General features: G+C 48.6%; 1 protein-coding gene across 1 annotated transcript in view; it reads right to left on the bottom strand.

Moving 5' to 3' along the window:
* Window positions 1–12,109: 12,109 nt before the first annotated feature.
* Window positions 12,110–27,726, bottom strand: part of LOC147084208 (NACHT, LRR and PYD domains-containing protein 3-like) — a 228,913-nt gene continuing 213,296 nt past the window's right edge. Inside the window, exons 7-11 of the mRNA XM_085979466.1 lie at window positions 19,495–21,223; window positions 14,007–14,093; window positions 13,383–13,553; window positions 13,074–13,241; window positions 12,110–12,901 (exon numbers count right to left, since the gene is read on the bottom strand). Of these exons, the coding sequence (XP_085835592.1) occupies window positions 12,814–12,901; window positions 13,074–13,241; window positions 13,383–13,553; window positions 14,007–14,093; window positions 19,495–21,223 (2,243 nt within the window). The 3' untranslated portion in view covers window positions 12,110–12,813. The remainder of the gene's footprint in view (window positions 12,902–13,073; window positions 13,242–13,382; window positions 13,554–14,006; window positions 14,094–19,494; window positions 21,224–27,726) is intronic.

Below are 27,726 nucleotides of genomic sequence, written 5' to 3'. Positions count from 1 at the left end.
GCATCACTTGGAATGTTCACACTATGGGAGCAGTGAGGTCATCACTTGGAATGGTCACACAATGGGAGCAGTGAGGTCATCACTTGGAATGGTCACACAATGGGAGCAGTGACAGCATCACTTGGAATGTTCACACAATGGGAGCAGTGAGGTCATCACTTGGAATGGTCACACAACGGGAGCAGTGAGGTCATCACTTGAAATGTTCACACAATGGGAGCAGTGAGGTCATCACTTGGAATGGTCACACAATGGGAGCAGTGAGGTCATCACTTGGAATGGCCTCAATGGGAGCAGTGACGTCATCACTTGGAATGGTCACACAATGGGAGCAGTGAGGTCATCACTTGGAATGGTCACACAATCGGAGCAGTGAGGTCATCACTTGGAATGGTCACACAATGGGAGCAGTGACATCATCACTTGGAATGGTCACACAATGGGAGCAGTGAGGTCATCACTTGGAATGGTCACAGAATGGGAGCAGTGAGGTCATCACTTGGACTGGTCACACAATGGGAGCAGTGAGGTCATCACTTGGAATGGTCACACAATGGGAGCTGTGAGGTCATCACTTGGAATGGTCACACAATGGGAGCAGTGAGGTCATCACTTGGAATGGTCACACAATGGGAGCAGTGAGGTCATCACTTGGAATGGTCACACAATGGGAGCAGTGAGGTCATCACTTGGAATGGTCACACAATGGGAGCAGTGAGGTCATCACTTGGACTGTTCACACAATGGGAGCAGTGAGGTCATCACTTGGAATGGTCACGCAATGGGAGCAGTGAGGTCATCACTTGGAATGGTCACACAATGGGAGCAGTGAGGTCATCACTTGGAATTGTCACACAATGGGAGCAGTGAGGTCATCACTTGGAATGGTCACACAATGGAACAGTGAGGTCATCACTTGGAATGGTCACACAATGGGAGCAGTGACAGCATCACTTGGAATGTTCACACAATGGGAGCAGTGAGGTCATCACTTGGAATGGTCACACAATGGGAGCAGTGAGGTCATCACTTGGAATGGTCACACAATGGGAGCAGTGAGGTCATCACTTGGAATGGCCTCAATGGGAGCAGTGACGTCATCACTTGGAATGGTCACACAATGGGAGCAGTGAGGTCATCACTTGGAATGGTCACACAATGGGAGCAGTGAAGTCATCACTTGGAATGGTCACACAATGGGAGCAGTGACATCATCACTTGGAATGGTCACACAATGGGAGCAGTGAGGTCATCACTTGGAATGGTCACAGAATGGGAGCAGTGAGGTCATCACTTGGAATGGTCACACAATGTGAGCAGTGAGGTCTTCACTTGGAATGGTCACACAATGGGATCAGTGAGGTCATCACTTGGAATGGTCACACAATGGGAGCAGTGACGTCATCACTCGGAATGTTCACACAATGGGAGCAGTGAGGTCATCACTTGGAATGGTCACAATGGGAGCAGTGAGGTCATCACTTGGAATGGTCACACAATGGAAGCAGTGAGGTCATCACTTGGAATGGTCACACAATGGGAGCAGTGAGGTCATCACTTGGAATGGTCACACAATGGGAGCAGTGACATCACTTGGAATGTTCACACAATGGGAGCAGTGAGGTCATCACTTGGACTGATCACACAATGGGAGCAGTGAGGTCATCACTTGGAATGGTCACACAATGGTAGCAGTGAGGTCATCACTTGGACTGTTCACACAATGGGAGCAGTGAGGTCATCACTTGGAATGGTCACACAATGGGAGCAGTGAGGTCATCACTTGGAATGGTCACACAATGGTAGCAGTGAGGTAATCACTTGGAATGGTCACACAATGGGAGCAGTGAGGTCATCACTTGGAATGGTCACACAATGGGAGCAGTGACAGCATCACTTGGAATGTTCACACAATGGGAGCAGTGAGGTCATCACTTGGAATGGTCACACAATGGGAGCAGTGAGGTCATCACTTGGAATGGTCACACAATGGGAGCAATGACAGCATCACTTGGAATGTTCACACAATGGGAGCAGTGAGGTCATCACTTGGAATGGTCACACAATGGGATCAGTGAGGTCACCACTTGGAATGGTCACACAATGGGAGCAGTGACGTCATCACCTGGAATGGTCACACAATGGGAGCAGTGAGGTCATCACTTGGAATGGTCACACAATGGGAGCAGTGAGGTCATCACTTGGAAAGGTCACACAATGGGAGCAGTGAGGTCATCACTTGGAATTGTCACAATGGGAGCAGTGAGGTCATCACTTGGAATGGTCACACAATGGGAGCAGTGAGGTCATCACTTGGAATGGTCGCACAATGGGAGCAGTGAGGTCATCACTTGGAACGGTCACACAATGAGAGCAGTGACATCACTTGGCATGTTTACACAATGGGAGCAGTGATGTCATCACTTCGACTGTTCACAAAATGGGAGCAGTGAGGTCATCACTTGGAATGGTCACACAATGGGAGCAGTGAGGTCATCACTTGGAATGGTCACACAATGGGAGCAGTGACAGCATCACTTGGAATGTTCACACAATGGGAGCAGTGAGGTCATCACTTGGAATGGTCACACAATGGGAGCAGTGTGGTCATCACTTGGAATGGTCACACAATGGGAGCAGTGACGTCATCACTTGGAATGGTCACACAATGGGATCAGTGAGGTCATCACTTGGAATGGTCACACAATGGGATCAGTGAGGTCATCAGTTGGAATGTTCACACAATGGGAGCAGTGACGTCATCACTTGGAATGGTCACACAATGGGAGCAGTGACGTCATCACTTGGACTGTTGACACAATGGGAGCAGTGAGGTCATCACTTGGACTATTCACACAATGGGAGCAGTGAGGTCATCACCTGGAATGGTCACACAATGGGACCAGTGACGTCATCACTTGGACTGTTCACAAAATGGGAGCAGTGAGGTCATCACTTGGACTGTTCACACAATGGGAGCAGTGACATCACTCGGACTGTTCACACAATGGGAGCAGTGAGGTCATCACTTGGAATGGTCGCACAATGGGAGCAGTGAGGTCATCACTTGGAATGGTCACACAATGGGAGCAGTGAGGTCATCACTTGGAATGGTCACACAATGGGAGCAGTGAGGTCATCACTTGGACTGGTCACACAATGGGAGCAGTGACATCACTCGGACTGTTCACACAATGGGAGCAGTGAGGTCATCACTTGGACTGGTCACACAATGGGAGCAGTGAGGTCATCACTTGGAATGTTCACACAATGGGAGCAGTGAGGTCATCACTTGGACTGTTCACACAATGGGAGCAGTGAGGTCATCACTTGGAATGGTCACACAATGTGAGCAGTGAGGTCATCACTTGGAATGGTCACACAATGGGATCAGTGAGGTCATCACTTGGAATGGTCACACAATGGGAGCAGTGACGTCATCACTCGGAATGTTCACACAATGGGAGCAGTGAGGTCATCACTTGGAATGGTCACAATGGGAGCAGTGAGGTCATCACTTGGAATGGTCACACAATGGGAGCAGTGAGGTCATCACTTGGAATGGTCACACAATGGGAGCAGTGAGCTCTTCACTTGGAATGGTCACACAATGGGAGCAGTGACATCACTTGGAATGTTCACACAATGGGAGCAGTGAGGTCATCACTTGGACTGTTCACACAATGGGAGCAGTGAGGTCATCACTTGGAATGGTCACACAATGGGAGCAGTGAGGTCATCACTTGGACTGTTCACACAATGGGAGCAGTGAGGTCATCACTTGGAATGGTCACACAATGGGAGCAGTGAGGTCATCACTTGGAATGGTCACACAATGGGAGCAGTGAGGTAATCACTTGGAATGGTCACACAATGGGAGCAGCGAGGTCATCACTTGGAATGGTCACACAATGGGAGCAGTGACAGCATCACTTGGAATGTTCACACAATGGGAGCAGTGAGGTCATCACTTGGAATGGTCACACAACAGGAGCAGTGAGGTCATCACTTGAAATGTTCACACAATGGGAGCAGTGAGGTCATCACTTGGAATGGTCACACAATGGGCGCAGTGAGGTCATCACTTGGAATGGCCTCAATGGGAGCAGTGACGTCATCACTTGGAATGGTCACACAATGGGAGCAGTGAGGTCATCACTTGGAATGGTCACTCAATGGGAGCAGTGAGGTCATCACTTGGAATGGTCACACAATGGGAGCAGTGACATCATCACTTGGAATGGTCACACAATGGGAGCAGTGAGGTCATCACTTGGAATGGTTCCAGAATGGGAGCAGTGAGGTCATCACTTGGACTGGTCACACAATGGGAGCAGTGAGGTCATCACTTGGAATGGTCACACAATGGGAGCTGTGAGGTCATCACTTGGAATGGTCACACAATGGGAGCATTGAGGTCATCACTTGGAATGGTCACACAATGGGAGCAGTGAGGTCATCACTTGGAATGGTCACACAATGGGAGCAGTGAGGTCATCACTTGGAATGGTCACACAATGGGAGCAGTGAGGTCATCACTTGGACTGTTCACACAATGGGAGCAGTGAGGTCATCACTTGGAATGGTCACACAATGGGAGCAGTGAGGTCATCACTTGGAATGGTCACACAATGGGAGCAGTGAGGTCATCACTTGGAATTGTCACACAATGGGAGCAGTGAGGTCATCACTTGGAATGGTTACACAATGGGAGCAGTGAGGTCATCACTTCGAATGGTCACACAATGGGAGCAGTGACAGCATCACTTGGAATGTTCACACAATGGGAGCAGTGAGGTCATCACTTGGAATGGTCACACAATGGGAGCAGTGAGGTCATCACATGGAATGGTCACACAATGGGAGCAGTGAGGTCATCACTTGGAATGGCCTCAATGGGAGCAGTGACGTCATCACTTGGAATGGTCACACAATGGGAGCAGTGAAGTCATCACTTGGAATGGTCACACAATGGGAGCAGTGACATCATCACTTGGAATGGTCACACAATGGGAGCAGTGAGGTCATCACTTGGAATGGTCACAGAATGGGAGCAGTGAGGTCATCACTTGGACTGGTCACACAATGGGAGCAGTGAGGTCATCACTTGGAATGGTCACACAATGGGAGCTGTGAGGTCATCACTTGGAATGGTCACACAATGGGAGCAGTGAGGTCATCACTTGGAATGGTCACACAATGGGAGCAGTGAGGTCATCACTTGGAATGGTCACACAATGGGAGCAGTGAGGTCATCACTTGGAATGGTCACACAATGGGAGCAGTGAGGTCATCACTTGGACTGTTCACACAATGGGAGCAGTGAGGTCATCACTTGGAATGGTCACACAATGGGAGCAGTGAGGTCATCACTTGGAATGGTCACACAATGGGATCAGTGAGGTTATCGCTTGGAATGGTCACACAATGGGAGCAGTGACGTCATCACTCGGAATGTTCACACAATGGGAGCAGTGAGGTCATCACTTGGAATGGTCACAATGGGAGCAGTGAGGTCATCACTTGGAATGGTCACACAATGGGAGCAGTGAGGTCATCACTTGGAATGGTCACACAATGGGAGCAGTGAGGTCATCACTTGGAATGGTCACACAATGGGAGCAGTGAGGTCATCACTTGGAATGGTCACACAATGGGAGCAGTGAGGTCATCACTTGGAATGGTCACACAATGGGAGCAGTGAGGTCATCACTTGGAATGGTCACACAATGGGAGCAGTGAGGTCATCACTTGGAATGTTCACACAATGGGAGCAGTGAGGTCATCACTTGGAATAGTCACACAATGGGAGCAGTGAGGTCATCACTTGGACTGGTCACACAATGGGAGCAGTGAGGTCATCACTTGGACTGTTCACCCAATGGGAGCAGTGAGGTCATCACTTGGAATGGTCACACAATGGGAGCAGTGAGATCATCACTTGATATGGTCACACAATGGGAGCAGTGAGGTCATCACTTGGACTGTTCACAAAATGGGAGCAGTGAGGTCATCACTTGGAATGGTCACACAATGGGAGCAGTGACATCACTCGGACTGTTCACACAATGGAAGCAGTGATGTCATCACTTGGACTGGTCACACAATGGGAGCAGTGAGGTCATTAATGCGCCATCAATTACTCAAAAGACTGAGGTTAAGCGAGTAACAACCAGGCTTTTATTAACTAAAGAATGAAGGTCTTGTCTCGAGTGGTCGACCCGTCCAGAATACTAAGGGACTGGGAGGTAGTCACTTATATACCTGGAATAGTGGGAGGAGTCAGTGGAGGCATGTCCAGACATGTACCTAGTGGAATACACATACACATACAGACAGGTATAACAGTGGTTTACCACAGTCTTCACTTGGAATGTTCACACAATGGGAGCAGTGAGGTCATCACTTCGAATGTTCACACAATGGGAGCAGTGAGGTCATCACTTGGACTGTTCACACAATGGGAGCAGTGAGGTCATCACTTGGAATGGTCACACAATGGGAGCTGTGAGGTCATCACTTGGAATGGTCACACAATGGGAGCAGTGAGGTCATCACTTGGAATGTTCACACAATGGGAGCAGTGAGGTCATCACTTGGAATGGCCACACAATGGGAGCAGTGAGGTCATCACTTGGAATGGTCACACAATGGGATCAGTGAGGTCACCACTTGGAATGGTCACACAATGGGAGCAGTGACGTCATCATCTGGAATGGTCACACAATGGGAGCAGTGAGGTCATCACTTGGAATGGTCACACAATGGGAGCAGTGAGGTCATCACTTGGAATCGACACACAATGGGAGCAGTGAGGTCATCACTTGGAATTGTCACAATGGGAGCAGTGAGGTCATCACTTGGAATGGTCACACAATGGGAGCAGGGAGGTAATCACTTGGAATGGTCACACAATGGGAGCAGTGAGGTCATCACTTGGAATGGTCACACAATGAGAGCAGTGACATCACTTGGCATGTTCACACAATGGGAGCAGTGATGTCATCACTTCGACTGTTCACACAATGGGAGCAGTGAGGTCATCACTTGGAATGGTCACACAATGGGAGCAGTGAGGTCATCACTTGGAATGGTCACACAATGGGAGCAGCGACAGCATCACTTGGAATGTTCACACAATGGGAGCAGTGAGGTCATCACTTGGAATGGTCACACAATGGGAGAAGTGAGGTCATCACTTGGAATGGTCACACAATGGGAGCAGTGACGTCATCACTTGGAATGGTCACACAATGGGATCAGTGAGGTCATCAGTTGGAATGGTCACACAATGGGATCAGTGAGGTCATCAGTTGGAATGTTCACACAATGGGAGCAGTGACGTCATCACTTGGAATGGTCACACAATGGGAGCAGTGACGTCATCACTTGGAATGGTCACACAATGGGAGCAGTGACGTCATCACTTGGAATGGTCACAATGGGAGCAGTGATGTCATCACTTGGACTGTTGACACAATGGGAGCAGTGTGGTCATCACTTGGACTATTCACACAATGGGAGCAGAGAGGTCATCACTTGGAATGGTCACACAATGGGAGCAGTGACGTCATCACTTGGACTGTTCACACAATGGGAGCAGTGAGGTCATCACTTGGACTGTTCACACAATGGGAGCAGTGAGGTCATCACTTGGAATGGTCACACAATGGGTGCAGTGAGGTCATCACTTGGAATGGTCACACAATGGGAGCAGTGAGGTCATCACTTGGACTGGTCACACAATGGGAGCAGTGACATCACTCGGATTGTTCACACAATGGGAGCAGTGAGGTCATCACTTGGACTGGTCACACAATGGGAGCAGTGAGGTCATCACTTGGAATGTTCACACAATGGGAGCAGTGAGGTCATCACTTGGACTGTTCACACAATAGGAGCAGTGATGTCATCACTTGGAATGGTCACAGAATGGGAGCAGTGACATCATCACTTGGAATGGTCACACAATGAGAGCAGTGAGGTCATCACTTGGAATGGTCACGCAATGGGAGCAGTGAGGTCATCACTTGGAATGGTCACACAATGGGAGCAGTGAGGTCATCACTTGGAATGGTCACACAATGGGAGCAGTGAGCTCATCACTTGGACTGTTCACACAATGGGAGCAGTGACGTCATCACTTGGACTGGTCACACAATGGGAGCAGTGAGGTCATCCCTTGGAATGGTCACACAATGGGAGCAGTGAGATCATCACTTCGACTGTTCACACAATAGGAGCAGTGACGTCATCACTTGGAATGTTCACACAATGGGAGCAGTGAGGTCATCACTTGGAATGGTCACACAATGGGAGCAGTGAGGTCATCACTTGGAATGGTCACACAATGGGAGTAGTGACATCATCACTTGGAATGTTCACACAATGGGAGCAGTGAGGTCATCACTTGGAATGGTCACACAATGGGAGCAGTGAGGTCATCACTTGGAATGTTCACACAATGGGTGCAGTGAGGTCATCACTTGGAATGTTCACACAATGGGAGCAGTGAGGTCATCACTTGGACTGTTCACACAATGGGAGCAGTGAGGTCATCACTTGGAATGGTCACACAATGGGAGTAGTGACATCATCACTTGGAATGTTCACACAATGGGAGCAGTGAGGTCATCACTTGGAATGGTCACACAATGGGAGCAGTGAGGTCATCACTTGGAATGTTCACACAATGGGTGCAGTGAGATCATCACTTGGACTGTTCACACAATGGGAGCAGTGAGGTCATCACCTGGACTGTTCACACAATGGGAGCAGTGACGTCATCACTTGGAATGTTCACACAATGGGAGCAGTGACGTCATCACTTGGACTGGTCACACAATGGGAGCAGTGACGTCATCACTTGGAATGACCACACAATGGGAGCAGTGAGGTCATCATTTGGAATGGTCACACAATGGGAGCAGTGACATCACTCGGACTGTTCACACAATGGGAGCAGTGAGGTCATCACTTGGACTGGTCACACAATGGGAGCAGTGAGGTCATCACATGGACTATTCACACAATGGGAGCAGTGAAGTCATCACTTGGAATGGTCACACAATGGGAGCAGTGAGGTCATCACTTGGAATGGTCACACAATGGGAGCAGTGAGGTCATCACTTGGAATGGTCACACAATGGGAGCAGTGAGGTCATCACTTGGACTGGTCACACAATGGGAGCAGTGAGGTCATCACTTGGAATGGTCACACAATGGGAGCAGTGAGGTCATCACTTGGAATGGTCACACAATGGGAGCAGTGAGGTCATCACTTGGACTGGTCACACAATGGGAGCAGTGACATCACTCGGATTGTTCACACAATGGGAGCAGTGAGGTCATCACTTGGACTGGTCACACAATGGGAGCAGTGAGGTCATCACTTGGAATGTTCACACAATGGGAGCAGTGAGGTCATCACTTGGACTGTTCACACAATAGGAGCAGTGATGTCATCACTTGGAATGGTCACAGAATGGGAGCATTGAGGTCATCACTTGGACTGGTCACACAATGGGAGCAGTGACATCATCACTTGGAATGGTCACACAATGGGAGCATTGAGGTCATCACTTGGACTGTTCACACAATGGGAGCAGTGAGGTCATCACTTGGAATGGTCACACAATGAGAGCAGTGAGGTCATCACTTGGAATGGTCACGCAATGGGAGCAGTGAGGTCATCACTTGGAATGGTCACACAATGGGAGCAGTGAGGTCATCACTTGGAATGGTCACACAATGGGAGCAGTGAGCTCATCACTTGGACTGTTCACACAATGGGAGCAGTGACGTCATCACTTGGACTGGTCACACAATGGGAGCAGTGAGGTCATCCCTTGGAATGGTCACACAATGGGAGCAGTGAGATCATCACTTCGACTGTTCACACAATGGGAGCAGTGACGTCATCACTTGGAATGTTCACACAATGGGAGCAGTGAGGTCATCACTTGGAATGGTCACACAATGGGAGCAGTGAGGTCATCACTTGGAATGGTCACACAATGGGAGTAGTGACATCATCACTTGGAATGTTCACACAATGGGAGCAGTGAGGTCATCACTTGGAATGTTCACACAATGGGTGCAGTGAGGTCATCACTTGGAATGTTCACACAATGGGAGCAGTGAGGTCATCACTTGGACTGTTCACACAATGGGAGCAGTGAGGTCATCACTTGGAATGGTCACACAATGGGAGTAGTGACATCATCACTTGGAATGTTCACACAATGGGAGCAGTGAGGTCATCACTTGGAATGGTCACACAATGGGAGCAGTGAGGTCATCACTTGGAATGTTCACACAATGGGTGCAGTGAGATCATCACTTGGACTGTTCACACAATGGGAGCAGTGAGGTCATCACCTGGACTGTTCATACAATGGGAGCAGTGACGTCATCACTTGGAATGGTCACACAATGGGAGCAGTGACGTCATCACTTGGACTGGTCACACAATGGGAGCAGTGACGTCATCACTTGGAATGACCACACAATGGGAGCAGTGAGGTCATCATTTGGAATGGTCACACAATGGGAGCAGTGACATCACTCGGACTGTTCACACAATGGGAGCAGTGAGGTCATCACTTGGACTGGTCACACAATGGGAGCAGTGAGGTCATCACATGGTCTATTCACACAATGGGAGCAGTGAAGTCATCACTTGGAATGGTCACACAATGGGAGCAGTGAGGTCATCACTTGGACAGTTCACACAATGGGGGCAGTGAGGTCATCACTTGGAATGGTCACACAATGGGAGCAGTGAGGTCATCACTTGGAATGGTCACACAATGGGAGCAGTGAGGTCATCACTTGGACTCGTCACACAATGGGACCAGTGACGTCATCACTTGGAATAGTCACACAATGGGAGCAGTGATGTCATCACTTGGAATGGTCACACAATGGGAGCAGTGACGTCATCACTTGGAATGGTCACACAATGGGAGCAGTGAGGTCATCACTTGGAATGGTCACACAATGGGAGCAGTGAGGTCATCACTTGGACTGTTCACACAATGGGAGCAGTGACGTCATCACTTGGACTGGTCACACAATGGGAGCAGTGAGGTCATCCCTTGGAATAGTCACACAATGGGAGCAGTGAGATCATCACTTCGACTGTTCACACAATGGGAGCAGTGACGTCATCACTTGGAATGTTCACACAATGGGAGCAGTGAGGTCATCACTTGGAATGGTCACACAATGGGAGCAGTGAGGTCATCACTTGGAATGGTCACACAATGGGAGCAGTGAGGTCATTACTTGGAATGGTCACACAATGGGAGCAGTGACGTCATCACTTGGAATGGTCACACAATGGGAGCAGTGAGGTCATCACTTGGAATGGTCACAGAATGGGAGCAGTGACATCATCACTTGGAATGGTCACACAATGAGAGCAGTGAGGTCATCACTTGGAATGGTCAAACAATGGGAGCAGTGACGTCATCACTTGGAATGGTCACACAATGGGAGCAGTGAGGTCATCACTTGGAATGGTCACACAATGGGAGCAGTGAGGTCATCACTTGGACTGTTCACACAATGGGAGCAGTGAGGTCATCACTTGGACTGTTCACACAATGGGAGCAGTGAGCTCATCACTTTGAATGGTCACACAATGGGAGCAGTGAGATCATCAGTTGGAATGGTCACACAATGGGAGCAGTGAGCTCATCACTTGGACTGGTCACACAATGGGACCAGCGACGTCATCACTTGGAATGGTCACACAATGGGAGCAGTGAGGTCATCACTTGGAATGGTCACACAATGGGAGCAGTGAGGTCATCACTTGGACTGTTCACACAATGGGAGCAGTGACGTCATCACTTGGACTGGTCACACAATGGGAGCAGTGAGGTCATCACATGGAATGGTCACACAATGGGAGCAGTGACGTCATCACTTGGAATGGTCACACAATGGGAGCAGTGAAGTCATCACATGGAATGGTCACAGAATGGGAGCAGTGACATCATCACTTGGAATGGTCACACAATGGGAGCAGTGAGGTCATCACTTGGAATGGTCACACAATGGGAACAGTGAGGTCATCATTTGGAATGGTCACACAATGGGAGCAGAGGTCATCACTTGGAATGGTCACACAATGGGAGCAGTGACGTCATCATTTGGACTGTTCGCACAATGGGAGCAGTGAGGTCATCACTTGGAATGGTCACACAATGGGAGCAGTGAGGTCATCACTTGGAATGGTCACACAATGGGAGCAGTGAGGTCATCACTTGGAATGTTCACACAATGGGAGCAGTGAGGTCATCACTTGGAATGGTCACACAATGGGAGCAGTGAGGTCATCACTTGGAATGTTCACACAATGGGAGCAGTGAGGTCATCACTTGGAATCGTCACACATTGGGAGCAGTGAGGTCATCACTTGGACTGGTCACACAATGGGAGCAGTGAGGTCATCACTTGGAATGGTCACACAATGGGAGCAGTGAGGTCATCACTTGGAATGTTCACACAATGGGAGCAGTGAGGTCATCACTTGGAATGGTCACGCAATGGGAGCAGTGAGGTCATCACTTGGAATGTTCACACAATGGGAGCAGTGATGTCATCACTTGGAATGGTCACACAATGGGAGCAGTGAGGTCATCACTTGGAATGGTCACACAATGGGAGCAGTGAGGTCATCACTTGGACTGGTCACACAATGGGAGCAGTGACATCACTCGGACTGTTCACACAATGGGAGCAGTGAGGTCATCACTTGGACTGTTCACACAATGGGAGCAGTGAGGTCATCACTTGGACTGTTCACACTTCCACACTCAGTCTGGGTCTTGTTCCCCGCAGTAACTCCAGCTGTTTTTCTCCGGATGAACTGAACTGATTCCCCCACAGCCTGAAACAGATTAAAGATTATACAGGAAATAAACAGATTGAACAACAGTGTAAATAACCGCGAGACTGGGGGTAATATTTCAATAATAATTACTGACAAATATTACCCAAAAAAGTGACTGAATCCCATTGATAGTTTATTTATTACATTAAACATTAACACAAACACTCACTCGATCTGCTCCAGACTCCGGCAGGTCAGTATGAGGCAGCAGATAGCGGGGACAGATCGGTCTGTGAAGTCGTTTCCTGCCAGGTTCAGATCTGTCAGTGAGCGGTTTGTACTGAGAGCGGAGGCGAGATCCTCGGTACAAGAATCTGTGAGACCGACATTCTCCAGCCTGGGGATCAGAGAGAGAAATAATAGGAATCAGAGTCAATCCCCAGAGTTTATTAATAACACTATTACTGATACTAATAATAATGTCCAGTGTCAGACATCCAGTTATTATAAACACAATCTCACAGAGTCTGGTACTTACCGCAGTGTCTGTATTTTACAGTCCGGGTTCCTCAGAGCCGCAGACAGTAGTTTCACTCCTGAATCTCCCAGTTTATTATTACTCAGGTTCAGATCCGTCAGTGAGCGGTTTGTCCTGAGAGCGGAGGCGAGATCCTCGGCACAAGAATCTGTGAGACCGACACGACCCAGCCTGGGGATCAGAGAGAGAAATAACAGGAATCAGAGTAAATCCCCAGAGTTTATTAATAACACTATTACTGATACTAATAATAATGTTCAGTGTCAGACATCCAGTTATTATAAACACAATCTCACACAGTCTGGTACTTACTCCAGTCTCTGTATTTTACAGTCCGGGTTCCTCAGAGCCACAGACAGTAGTTTCACTCCTGAATCTCCCAGTTTATTATGACTCAGGCTCAGATCCGTCAGTGAGCGGTTTGTACTGAGAGCGGAGGCGAGATCCTCGACACAAGAATCTGTGAGACCGACACCCCATAGACTGGGGATCAGAGAGAGAAATAACAGGAATCAGAGTCAATCCCCAGAGTTTATTAATAACACTATTACTGATACTAATAATAATGTTCAGTGTCAGACATCCAGTTATTATAAACACAATCTCACACAGTCTGGTACTTACCCCAGTGTCTGTATTTTACAGTCCGGGTTCCTCAGAGCCACAGACACTAGTTTCACTCCTGAATCTCCCAGTTCATTGCCATTCAGCCTAAAAACAAACAGAGAGAGAGAAACAAACTGAATCAAGGCCCGGATCTGATATATTTTTCTCTCTGGGATATTACAGCAATCACTGAAAGTGCTTCAGGAAATTAATCACCCGGTTTTCCCCATCGGCGACAGTCGGGGGGGGGTCGGTGGAGGGTCGGGCGGGGCCGGGAGAGGGTCGGCAGAGGGTCGGGCGGGGGCGGGGTCGGGGGGGGCGGCAGAGGGTCGGGAGAGGGGTCGGGGATGGCCGTGGGGGGCGGCAGAGGGTCGGGAGAGGGTCGGGCGGGGCCGGGGGCGGCAGAGGGTCGGGCGGGGCCGGGTGTCGCGGCCTCACTCTGGGGAATTGGGGGAAGCGGGTTTGATGACACACATTGACTTTGCCCATTGAGCTCTGTGTTCTACAGTATTGAGGTTCTACAAACACTGACATCAGCACAGAGGAGCTCGGCTGCACCCAGGCTCTCCCAGAACTCCCTCTAGATGATTATGGAGGGAGCCACAGCCCGCAGGGAGGTTCTCGTCACTTCCAAGGGGCGGAAGAGACCAACACAGCCTGGGTGCACATTGCACAGTGGGGCTCAAGCAGGGATGTGGTCGGGAGGAGCAGCCTGCAGTGACACAAACCTTTCAATGATCTCAGTAGATCACAAAACGTTACTGCAAAGCCTCACTTAACCTCATCAGGCTGTGCCTCTCATCACATCCCCATCACTCTGCCTTCCCCACCCTACTCCTGAACATCCTTACTCTCACCAACTTACCCTGCACCTCCACCCATCTCTCTCTATATTATCACATCCCCATCTCACGAGCCACCCCTCACACTCACCCTCACCCTCATCCTAGTCCAATCATACCAACTAACAACACACAAGGATAGGCAATTGTGTGTTTTAGCCAATGTTCATGTGAAGTTTCGGTTAATGTGGTGTCAAACATTGAAATCTTTATTTTCAACACTTTCCGTTCTTCGAAAGATTTGTGTACATGTTTGGAAGTGGCTTAGTGAGTTGCAGTGAATGGTGAGACATAACGGTAGCCCCCGCAATGCTGATGAGTGTGACAGGAATGGTTTGGGCATTGTAGGGATGCTTTGTGTTGTTGGTGTGGGCTGGTGTTAACCTGGCGCATCATGTGTCATCCAGGGCGAGCAGCACCAAGTGAAGAAATTCTGGCCATGGTGAGGCCATCTCTGGTGACCCGGTCAGCAATGTGGCCGGGTGTTGATGCCCTCTGTGCTGTGCAGCATCAGGAGTTGTGGAGAAGGTTGGTGTTGCTGTTGGTGTTGCTGGTGTGACTGATGCTGCTGGTGTTGGGGCTGATCGTGGTGAGACTCTGAGGCCCAAGGTGAGACAGTATAAACCAGACCCATGCTGGTGTAATAGATGGCAGGTGAACTTGAGATATCAGAAGCAATCTGTTAATGGTGAGAGAGGTTGTTCCAATGAGGTGACACTGGATAGAGAGTTTGCTCCAAACACTTGCAACCTGCATAAAGCTCAATCTGTCTTCCAAATGCAGTAAGCAACAGCTTCTGAGCTTGGAAAGTGAACAGCTGTGAGATGGGAGCTTTTATAGCACATTTCCAGCTGTCAAGTAATGAAATGATTCCATGGCCTTTCAACTCCCGCCCTGGTTACCTGACGTGATCCCCGAGCAGCGTGGACCACAGGAACATAGGGTCTGATGAAAGGGAGGAACTGAAAGAAATCAGTATTTGTAGGGAAATGGTGTTAGGGAAATTGATGGGATTGAAGGCCGATAAATCCCCAGGGCCTGATAATCTACATCCTAGGGTACTTAAGGAAGTGGCCCTAGAAATAGTAGATGCATTGCTGATCATCTGCCAACATTTCATGGAATCTGGAACAGTACCCATGGATTGGAGGGTAGCTAATGTTACCCCACTGTTCAAAAAAGGTGGTAGAGAGAAAACAGGGAATTACAGACCGGTAAGCCTGACATCGGTAGTGGGGAAAATGCTAGAGTCCATTATAAAAGATGTAATAGCAGAGCACTTGGAAAACAGTGACAGGATCGGACAAAGTCAACATGGATTTACAAAAGGTAAATCGTGCTTGAATAATCTACTGGAATTTTTTGAGGATGTAACTAGTAAAATAGATAAGGGAGAACCAGTGGATGTGGTGTATTTGGACTTTCAGAAGGCTTTCGATAAGGTCCCACATAAGAGATTAGTGTGTAAAGTTAAGGCACATGGGATTGGGGGCAAGGTATTGACTTGGATAGAGAACTGGTTGGCAGATAGAAAGCAAAGAGTTGGAATAAACGGGTCTTTTTCTGAGAGGCAGGCAGTGACTAGTGGGGTACCGCAGGGATCGGTCCTTGGACCCCAGCTATTCACAATATATATTAATGATCTAGACAAGGGAACTAGATGTAATATCTCCAAATTTGCAGATGACACAAAGCTGGGTGGGCGTGTGTGTTGTGAGGAGGATGCCGAGAAACTACAGAATGATTTGGACAGGTTGGGTGATTGGGCAGAAGCATGGCAGATGCAATACAACGTGGATAAATGTGAGGTTATCCACTTTGGTGTCAAAAACAGGAAGGCAGATTATTATCTGAATGGCAATAGATTGGGAGAAGGGGAAGTGCAATGAGACCTGGGTGTCCTTGTGCACCAGTCGCTGAAGGTAAGCATGCAGGTACAGCAGGCGGTTAAGGCGGCAAATGGTATGTTGGCCTTCGTAGCGACAGGGTTTGAGTACAGGAACAAGGAGGTCTTGCTGCAGTTGTACAGGGCCTTGGTGAGACCACACCTTGAGTATTGTGTGCAGTTTTGGTCGCCTTATCTGAGGAAGGATATTCCTGCCATGGAAGGAGTTCAGCGAAGATTCACCAGGCTGATACCTGGGATGGCAGGAATGACGTATGAAGAGAGATTGGGTCGATTGGGCTTGTACTCGCTGGAGTTTAGAAGAATGAGAGGGGATCTCATTGAAACTTATAAAATTCTAACCGGACTAGACAGACTAGATGCAGGAAGGATGTTCCCGATGGCGGGGGAGTCCAGAACCAGGGGTCACAGTCTAAAGGATAAGGGGTAAGCCATTTAGGACAGAGATGAGGAGGAATTTCTTCACCCAGAGAGTGGTGAACCTGTGGAATTCTCTACCACAGAAGGCAGCAGAGGCCAATTCATTAAATATATTCAAGGAGGAGTTGGATATATTTCTTAAGGCTAAAGGGATCAAGGGATATGGGGAGAAAGCAGGGACCGGGTACTGAATTTGGATGATCAGCCATGATCGCATTGAATGGCAGAGCAGGCTCGAGGGGCCGATTGGCCTACTCCTGCTCCTATCTTCTATGTTTCTATGTAAACTCTGAAGGCGAGCTGAAAATAGTTGTTACTGTAATCCTCTGTTAACAAGGTTATAATGACCTGAATTGCCTCCCCCGCCGCTACGTGTCGGGTCTGCTCTGCTCTGACAGACCCGACATTTGGGAAAGGCACGTGGTGGCGGGTTGACAGCGGGGTCCCGACCCGCTGGGGAAAAATCCATTTTCCCACCCGACCCGCCACTGATCGCACCCGCTGACCCCTGTGAAATTACCCCCTCACTGGGAATGTATCTCACTCTGTCCAACTGCCCATATATTCAGGGACTGTCCGTTAATGTACTTATTAAATAAAGTGCTGTCTGTGTGGAGCCTTTAAATGTCCCTCAGTCTGGTCTCATTCCCTGATGATCAGAATTACCCTCCTGGAGCTCAGTGACCGGCCTCGTCATGTTTGGAGAAACTTGTCTCAGTTCTGCTGCTCCTTAAATCCCGGATTTTATGGGAATCGGTCGATTTTTTCAGAATTAAATGATAAAGCGGTGATTCCCTGTGCTTTCTACTCTGTGTATTATATTAATCTGTACAATAACTCTGGGTGAGTTATATTGTGAAACGCTAACTGCTGCTGTAAAATCCGCCCCCCAGGATTTTATATAACAAGGAGAATTTATTCTGAAATAAAAACAGGAAATGCTGGAAATACCCAGCAGGTCAGGCAGCATCTACAGAGAAACAGAGTTAATGTTTCAGGACAAGGACCCCTCGTCAGAACTGGAACAAGTTACAGATGTAACAGATGTTTAAGCAAGTGTCGGGGCCGGGAAAGGTGGGGGGAGCGGAGGACAGAACAAAAGGGAAGGTCTGTGATAGGGTGGAAGACAGGAGAGATTAAATGTGGAGGCTGGTGGGGTGAAAGGTGAAGACAAGGGGAACCTATCGTGGTTCTGGGAGGGAGGGGCAGGGGTGAGAGCAGAAGTGCGGGAAACAGAACAGACACGGTCAAGGGCCGCGTCAACCACGGTAGAGGGGAATCCTCGGTTGAGGGAAAAGGAAGACATGTCGGAAGCACTGGATGGAATGTGGCATCATCAGAAAAACTGGGAGAATGGGCCAGCGTCCTTACAGGAAGCGAGGTGGGAGGAAGTGTATTCCAGGTAGCTGTGGGAGTCAGAGGGCTTATAGTGAATGTTTGTCAATAGCAGCAAGAGAGTTTATTCTGTCCCGTTACAAGTTTTAAATGTCCCTGTGCTCCTAGTTTATAGGGGAGGGGAGTCTCTCACTTTATTCCCATTATTAAACTGGCTCTACATTTATTTCAGGTGTAACTGGCCCGGCAGTTTTTGGGGAATTTTCAGAAGTTCCCTCCCCGAGCGGAGCCTCACACACAGGGGGTGGATTATGGGGAATTCCCGGGTTCACTGCCCCCGGTTTACCCAGGAGCCGCCCGCTGTGTGCGAGGCCCCACCGCTGGCTGGTGTGTGTCTGTACTCCGGTTAGATTGGAACCTTTTCACCGGCAGGTTTAAGATTCTGAATATCAATCTTTACTCAATGTTCAGGACTGTGAATAATTGTAAACATTTACAGCTGAAAGAATTCCCGATTCCCCAATATTCCCAATCCAGGAAACTAACCCCTCGACAGGATACACCCTGCACGGTATTGGAGTAAATATCGAACTGTTAGTGATTTAAACTCGGGTTTCTCTCCTGTTTCTAGTTGAAATGGTGGGTGTGGAAAATATTTTAAATTAATTTTATCTTTACTGCCGGATTATATTTTATGTTTACATTCCGCTGTCCAGCCTTATTAAATATGATTTATTGTAATTAAATTATCAGACTCTCAGTGACCTGTATCTGCTGATCCGATAAAGACTGTAAAATCCCTACTTGTTCACAAGGATCCATTTTAGATTCTCCAGTCCTGAGGGAATTACCCCCCCGATCCGCTTATTATTGGTCATATTTGTGTTGAATCCGCTTCTCCCTGGTTTAACTGAACTGTTTGTTTCCCTACATTACGGAGCAACAACACAATCCGTGACTGTTCTACAATTCACCCAACAGTTAGAGACAAATAAACAGTTACCTCAAAACCCAGCATTTGTGCAGTACGGGTCCCAGCCGCTGGAGTCCTTCACACTGAATGGAGCAGCATCCTAGATCGAGGTATTTTATTGAATCACAGAGTCCAATGACGTGAGACAGGACCACACAGTCAATCGGGGTCAATGTCAATCCAGTAAATCTAAGTGTTTCCACAGATCCCACTGTGGTCTGAGCCAGTGCTTTATTCTGAGACTCAAACAGGTAGTGGAATGTGTTCAGGAGGTCCCTTTCACTCTCTCTGTTTCCAATCTGTCCTTCAACCTTCTCCTTCACCCAGTCAATCACTCGGCAGGTAGTTTGATGAAGAAATCGACCCAGAAACTTCTCCAGGGGCCGAGCTGCCCGTGGGGAGGAGAGACCAGCAACAAAACGGAGAAATATCTCAAATCGCCCATCTTTCTTGCTGTGGGATTCATTGAGGAGTTTCAGGATGTCCCCGGGATCTGGAGTCAGGAATTGTGCGAGTGCGGCTACAAACTCTTGGATGGTGAGGTGCGGGAATGTGTACACCACGCTCTGGGCAGATTCCTCTCTCTCCAAAAGTTCCATCATGAACCCAGACAGGAACTGGGAAGGTTGCAGATTGTACTTGATCAAATCTCCATTTCCAAACACAATCTTCTTCTCGGAGACTCCTGTGAAGGCCATCTCACCAAGCTTCAGTAACACGTCACGGGGGCTTTCAATCTCTCGGCCATGGTTTTTCAGAATGTTGTAAATATAGTAGGAATATAGTTGGGTGATGGTCTTGGGAACTCGCTGCTGATTCCTGTCTCTTTGTGTAAAGAAGGGGCCCAGTGACAGACCGAGGATCCAGCAGTAGGAAGGGTTGTAGCACATTGTGTACAGGATCTCGTTCTCTTCCACGTGTTTGAAAACAGCTGCTGCCACCGTCTGATCTTCAAAAAACTTGTTGAAATATTCCTTCCGTTCTTCACCAATAAATCCCAGGATTTCAGCCCAGACACTGATCTCAGCCTTTTCCAATAAATGTAATGCAGTGGGGCGGCTGGTCACTAGCACTGAACATCCTGGGAGCAGCTTGTGCTGTATTAAACTGTACACAATGTCAGACACTTCACACCAGTCTTCAGGATCTGTGCACCTGTGCTGAGGTTCAGTATTTCTCCGATTGTCTGCAAAATCGATCCTGTCCTTGAATTCATCCAAACCATCGAATATAAATAGCAATCCCTCTGGGTTCTTCCAGAGCTCCCTAAGAATATTCCCAAAGTAAGGATACTGATCCAGTATCAGATTCCTCAGGTTTATTCTACAGTTAATAGCGTTCAAATCCCGGAATTTAAAGCTGAAAACAAATTGAAAGTTTGGGTATATTTTCCCAGTGGCCCAGTCATGAACAATCTTTTGTACCATTGTTGTTTTTCCAATCCCAGGGACTCCGCTCACTGCTCCTGAACTCCCAGATTTGGATTTTCTCTGGGAAAAACTGCTGTGGAACAATTGATCAGCTCGGATTTTTTCCAGCACTCCCCGGAGATGTTGTTTTCTCCACTCTTCATGGTCTCGGCCTCTTGCCAGCAGTTCATGTTCTACAAGTGTCCGATCTCGAACAGTCGAAATGATCGTTAGTTCAGCGTATCGATCAACCAGCTGGAAAATCTTAACCTTCTCCTTTATTAGGATCGTGTTCACTCTCAGTGTTTCAGTTTGTACCCGGAGTGTTTCCTTGTGTTTCTGCTGAACATCTTCAATTAGAACAGACAGAAAGTGGTTTCAATGTTAGTTGTATTGACAAAAACAACTTCTCAATAACATTGAATGTTCAGTAAAATATTGCACGGTTTAATTCACAGCTTCAATAGACGTGCGTGTAGAAATTAAATCTCAGTTAATGGAAACCTCGCTTGAAAGTGAACAATGGGCGAGAAAAGTTTCAAATCCTCACTTGATTCTAATATTCACTGAACATGGAGGTTTCAATGAAGGTGATATTTTCCCTCTGATGGTTAATACTCTCCGGCCTGCCCTGTGCTTTAGAAATCACATTACAAATCCACACATGATCCTGTTTATATGACAGTAGAAGTTCTAGTGGATCAAACTCTGAAACCGTCAGTGGTGCTTCCCTTCTGAAGCAATGGAAAACGGGATTGATCGCTCACCGAGAGGGACAATGTGCAGAAGACCCGCCGTTAGTGTATCAGACCGTGGGCAGGTTATCTGGGTTAGTGTGTGCACTGGGAGAGGGGCAGACTGTGAATGGACAGAACTTGCACTGTTACTGTATCAGACCGTGGGCTGGTTATCTGTGTTAGTGTGTACACTGGGAGAGGGACAGACTGTGAATGGACAGAACTTGCACTGTTACTGTATCAGACCGTGGGCAGGTTATCTGTGTTAGTGTGTACACTGGGAGAGGGGCAGACTGTGAATGGACAGAACTTGCACTGTTACTGTATCAGACCGTGGGCAGGTTATCTGGGTTAGTGTGTACACTGGGAGAGGGACAGACTGTGAATGGACAGAACTTGCACTGTTACTGTATCAGACCGTGGGCAGGTTATCTGGGTTAGTGTGTACACTGGGAGAGGGACAGACTGTGAATGGACAGAACTTGCACTGTTACTGTATCAGACCGTGGGCTGGTTATCTGGGTTAGTGTGTACACTGGGAGAGGGACAGACTGTGAATGGACAGAACTTGCACTGTTACTGTATCAGACCGTGGGCAGGTTATCTGGGTTAGTGTGTACACTGGGAGAGGGACAGACTGTGAATGGACAGAACTTGCACTGTTACTGTATCAGACCGTGGGCAGGTTATCTGGGTTAGTGTGTACACTGGGAGAGGGACAGACTGTGAATGGACAGAACTTGCACTGTTACTGTATCAGACCGTGGGCTGGTTATCTGGGTTAGTGTGTACACTGGGAGAGGGACAGACTGTGAATGGACAGAACTTGCACTGTTACTGTATCAGACCGCGGGCTGGTTATCTGGGTTAGTGTGTACACTGGGAGAGGGACAGACTGTGAATGGACAGAACTTGCACTGTTACTGTATCAGACCGTGGGCAGGTTATCTGGGTTAGTGTGTACACTGGGAGAGGGACAGACTGTGAATGGACAGAACTTGCACTGTTACTGTATCAGACCGTGGGCAGGTTATCTGGGTTAGTGTGTACACTGGGAGAGGGACAGACTGTGAATGGACAGAACTTGCACTGTTACTGTATCAGACTGTGGGCAGGTCATCTGGGTTAGTGTGTACACTGGGAGAGGGACAGACTGTGAATGGACAGAACTTGCACTGTTACTGTATCAGACCGTGGGCAGGTTATCAGGGTTAGTGTGTACACTGGGAGAGGGACAGACTGTGAATGGACAGAACTTGCACTGTTACTGTATCAGACCGTGGGCAGGTTATCTGGGTTAGTGTGTACACTGGGAGAGGGACAGACTGTGAATGGACAGAACTTGCACTGTTACTGTATCAGACTGTGGGCAGGTTATCTGGGTTAGTGTGTACACTGGGAGAGGGACAGACTGTGAATGGACAGAACTTGCACTGTTACTGTATCAGACCGTGGGCAGGTTATCTGGGTTAGTGTGTACACTGGGAGAGGGACAGACTGTGAATGGACAGAACTTGCACTGTTACTGTATCAGACTGTGGGCAGGTTATCTGGGTTAGTGTGTACACTGGGAGAGGGACAGACTGTGAATGGACAGAACTTGCACTGTTACTGTATCAGACCGTGGGCAGGTTATCTGGGTTAGTGTGTACACTGGGAGAGGGACAGACTGTGAATGGACAGAACTTGCACTGTTACTGTATCAGACCGTGGGCAGGTTATCTGGGTTAGTGTGTACACTGGGAGAGGGACAGACTGTGAATGGACAGAACTTGCACTGTTACTGTATCAGACCGTGGGCAGGTTATCTGGGTTAGTGTACACACTGGGAGAGGGACAGACTGTGAATGGACAGAACTTGCACTGTTACTGTATCAGACCGTGGGCAGGTTATCTGGGTTAGTGTGTACACTGGGAGAGGGACAGACTGTGAATGGACAGAACTTGCACTGTTACTGTATCAGACCGTGGGCAGGTTATCTGGGTTAGTGTGTACACTGGGAGAGGGACAGACTGTGAATGGACAGAACTTGCACTGTTACTGTATCAGACCGTGGGCAGGTTATCTGGGTTAGTGTGTACACTGGGAGAGGGACAGACTGTGAATGGACAGAACTTGCACTTACTGTATCAGACCGTGGGCAGGTTATCTGGGTTAGTGTGTACACTGGGGGAGGACAGACTGTGAATGGACAGAACTTGCACTGTTACTGTATCAGACCGTGGGCAGGTTATCTGGGTTTGTGTGTACACTGGGAGAGGGACAGACTGTGAATGGACAGAACTTGCACTGTTACTGTATCAGACCGTGGGCTGGTTATCTGGGTTAGTGTGTACACTGGGAGAGGGACAGACTGTGAATGGACAGAACTTGCACTGTTACTGTATCAGACCGTGGGCAGGTTATCTGGGTTAGTGTGTACACTGGGAGAGGGACAGACTGTGAATGGACAGAACTTGCACTGTTACTGTATCAGACCATGGGCTGGTTATCTGGGTTAGTGTGTACACTGGGAGAGGGACAGACTGTGAATGGACAGAACTTGCACTGTTACTGTATCAGACCGTGGGCAGGTTATCTGGGTTAGTGTGTACACTGGGAGAGGGACAGACTGTGAATGGACAGAACTTGCACTGTTACTGTATCAGACCGTGGGCAGGTTATCTGGGTTAGTGTGTACACTGGGAGAGGGACAGACTGTGAATGGACAGAACTTGCACTGTTACTGTATCAGACCATGGGCTGGTTATCTGGGTTAGTGTGTACACTGGGAGAGGGACAGACTGTGAATGGACAGAACTTGCACTGTTACTGTATCAGACCATGGGCAGGTTATCTGGGTTAGTGTGTACACTGGGAGAGGGACAGACTGTGAATGGACAGAACTTGCACTGTTACTGTATCAGACCGTGGGCAGGTTATCTGGGTTAGTGTGTACACTGGGAGAGGGACAGACTGTGAATGGACAGAACTTGCACTGTTACTGTATCAGACCGTGGGCAGGTTATCTGGGTTAGTGTGTACACTGGGAGAGGGACAGATTGTGAATGGACAGAACTTGCACTGTTACTGTATCAGACCGTGGGCAGGTTATCTGGGTTATTGTGTACACTGGGAGAGGGACAGACTGTGAATGGACAGAACTTGCACTGTTACTGTATCAGACCGTGGGCAGGTTATCTGGGTTAGTGTGTACACTGGGAGAGGGACAGACTGTGAATGGACAGAACTTGCACTGTTACTGTATCAGACCGTGGGCAGGTTATCTGGGTTAGTGTGTACACTGGGAGAGGGACAGACTGCGAATGGACAGAACTTGTACTGTTACTGTATCAGACCGTGGGCAGGTTATCTGGGGTAGTGTGTACACTGGGAGAGGGACAGACTGTGAATGGACAGAACTTGCACTGTTACTGTATCAGACCGTGGGCAGGTTATCTGGGTTAGTGTGTACACAGGGAGAGGGACAGACTGTGAATGGACAGAACTTGCACTGTTACTATATCAGACCGTGGGCAGGTTATCTGGGTTAGTGTGTGCACTGGGAGAGGGACAGACTGTGAATGGACAGGACTTGCACTGTTACTGTATCAGACCATGGGCAGGTTATCTGGGTTAGTGTGTACACTGGGAGAGGGACAGACCGTGAATGGACAGAACTAGCACTGTTACTGTATCAGACCTTGGGCAGGTTATCTGGGTTAGTGTGTACACTGGGAGAGGGACAGACTGTGAATGGACAGAACTTGCACTGTTACTGTATCAGGCCGTGGGCAGGTTATCTGGGTTAGTGTGTACACTGGGAGAGGGACAGACTGTGAATGGACAGAACTTGCACTGTTACTGTATCAGACCGTGGGCAGGTTATCTGGGTTAGTGTGTACACTGGGAGAGGGACAGACTGTGAATGGACAGAACTTGCACTGTTACTGTATCAGACCGTGGGCAGGTTATCTGGGTTAGTGTGTGCACTGGGAGAGGGACAGACTGTGAATGGACAGAACTTGCACTGTTACTGTATCAGACCGTGGGCAGGTTATCTGGGTTAGTGTGTACACTGGGAGAGGGACAGACTGTGAATGGACAGAACTTGCACTGTTACTGTATCAGACCGTGGGCAGGTTATCTGGGTTAGTGTGTACACTGGGAGAGGGACAGACTGTGAATGGACAGAACTTGCACTGTTACTGTATCAGACCGTGGGCAGGTTATCTGGGTTAGTGTGTACACTGGCAGAGGGACAGACTGTGAATGGACAGAACTTGCACTGTTACTGTATTCGACCTTCGCGGGTTATCTGGGTTAGTGTGTACACTGGGAGAGGGACAGACTGTGAATGGACAGAACTTGCACTGTTACTGTATCAGACCGTGGGCAGGTTATCTGGGTTAGTGTGTACACTGGGAGAGGGACAGACTGTGAATGGACAGAACTTGCACTGTTACTGTATCAGACCAGTGGCAGGTTATCTGTGTTAGTGTGTACACTGGGAGAGGGACAGATTGTGAATGGACAGAACTTGCACTGTTACTGTATCAGACCGTGGGCAGGTTATCTGGGTTAGTGTGTACACTGGGAGAGGGACAGACTGTGAATGGACAGAACTTGCACTGTTACTGTATCAGACCGTGGGCAGGTTATCTGGGTTAGTGTACACACTGGGAGAGGGACAGACTGTGAATGGACAGAACTTGCACTGTTACTGTATCAGACCGTGGGCAGGTTATCTGGGTTAGTGTGTACACTGGGAGAGGGACAGACTGTGAATGGACAGAACTTGCACTGTTACTGTATCAGACCGTGGGCAGGTTATCTGGGTTAGTGTGTACACTGGGAGAGGGACAGACTGTGAATGGACAGAACTTGCACTGTTACTGTATCAGACCGTGGGCAGGTTATCTGGGTTAGTGTGTACACTGGGAGAGGGACAGACTGTGAATGGACAGAACTTGCACTTACTGTATCAGACCGTGGGCAGGTTATCTGGGTTAGTGTGTACACTGGGGGAGGACAGACTGTGAATGGACAGAACTTGCACTGTTACTGTATCAGACCGTGGGCAGGTTATCTGGGTTTGTGTGTACACTGGGAGAGGGACAGACTGTGAATGGACAGAACTTGCACTGTTACTGTATCAGACCGTGGGCTGGTTATCTGGGTTAGTGTGTACACTGGGAGAGGGACAGACTGTGAATGGACAGAACTTGCACTGTTACTGTATCAGACCGTGGGCAGGTTATCTGGGTTAGTGTGTACACTGGGAGAGGGACAGACTGTGAATGGACAGAACTTGCACTGTTACTGTATCAGACCATGGGCTGGTTATCTGGGTTAGTGTGTACACTGGGAGAGGGACAGACTGTGAATGGACAGAACTTGCACTGTTACTGTATCAGACCGTGGGCAGGTTATCTGGGTTAGTGTGTACACTGGGAGAGGGACAGACTGTGAATGGACAGAACTTGCACTGTTACTGTATCAGACTGTGGGCAGGTTATCTGGGTTAGTGTGTACACTGGGAGAGGGACAGACTGTGAATGGACAGAACTTGCACTGTTACTGTATCAGACCATGGGCTGGTTATCTGGGTTAGTGTGTACACTGGGAGAGGGACAGACTGTGAATGGACAGGACTTGCACTGTTACTGTATCAGACCGTGGGCAGGTTATCTGGGTTAGTGTGTACACTGGGAGAGGGACAGACTGTGAATGGACAGAACTTGCACTGTTACTGTATCAGACCGTGGGCAGGTTATCTGGGTTAGTGTGTACACTGGGAGAGGGACAGACTGTGAATGGACAGAACTTGCACTGTTACTGTATCAGACCGTGGGCAGGTTATCTGGGTTAGTGTGTACACTGGGAGAGGGACAGATTGTGAATGGACAGAACTTGCACTGTTACTGTATCAGACCGTGGGCAGGTTATCTGGGTTATTGTGTACACTGGGAGAGGGACAGACTGTGAATGGACAGAACTTGCACTGTTACTGTATCAGACCGTGGGCAGGTTATCTGGGTTAGTGTGTACACTGGGAGAGGGACAGACTGTGAATGGACAGAACTTGCACTGTTACTGTATCAGACCGTGGGCAGGTTATCTGGGTTAGTGTGTA

Source organism: Somniosus microcephalus, unplaced genomic scaffold (genome assembly GCF_052327205.1).
Source record: "Somniosus microcephalus isolate GS21.2 unplaced genomic scaffold, FLI_Smic_1.0 unresolved_chr9, whole genome shotgun sequence".
Taxonomy (NCBI): domain Eukaryota; kingdom Metazoa; phylum Chordata; class Chondrichthyes; order Squaliformes; family Somniosidae; genus Somniosus; species Somniosus microcephalus.
The sequence above is the reverse complement of the archived record's forward strand: the minus strand, read 5'-3'. Positions and strand labels throughout refer to the sequence as shown.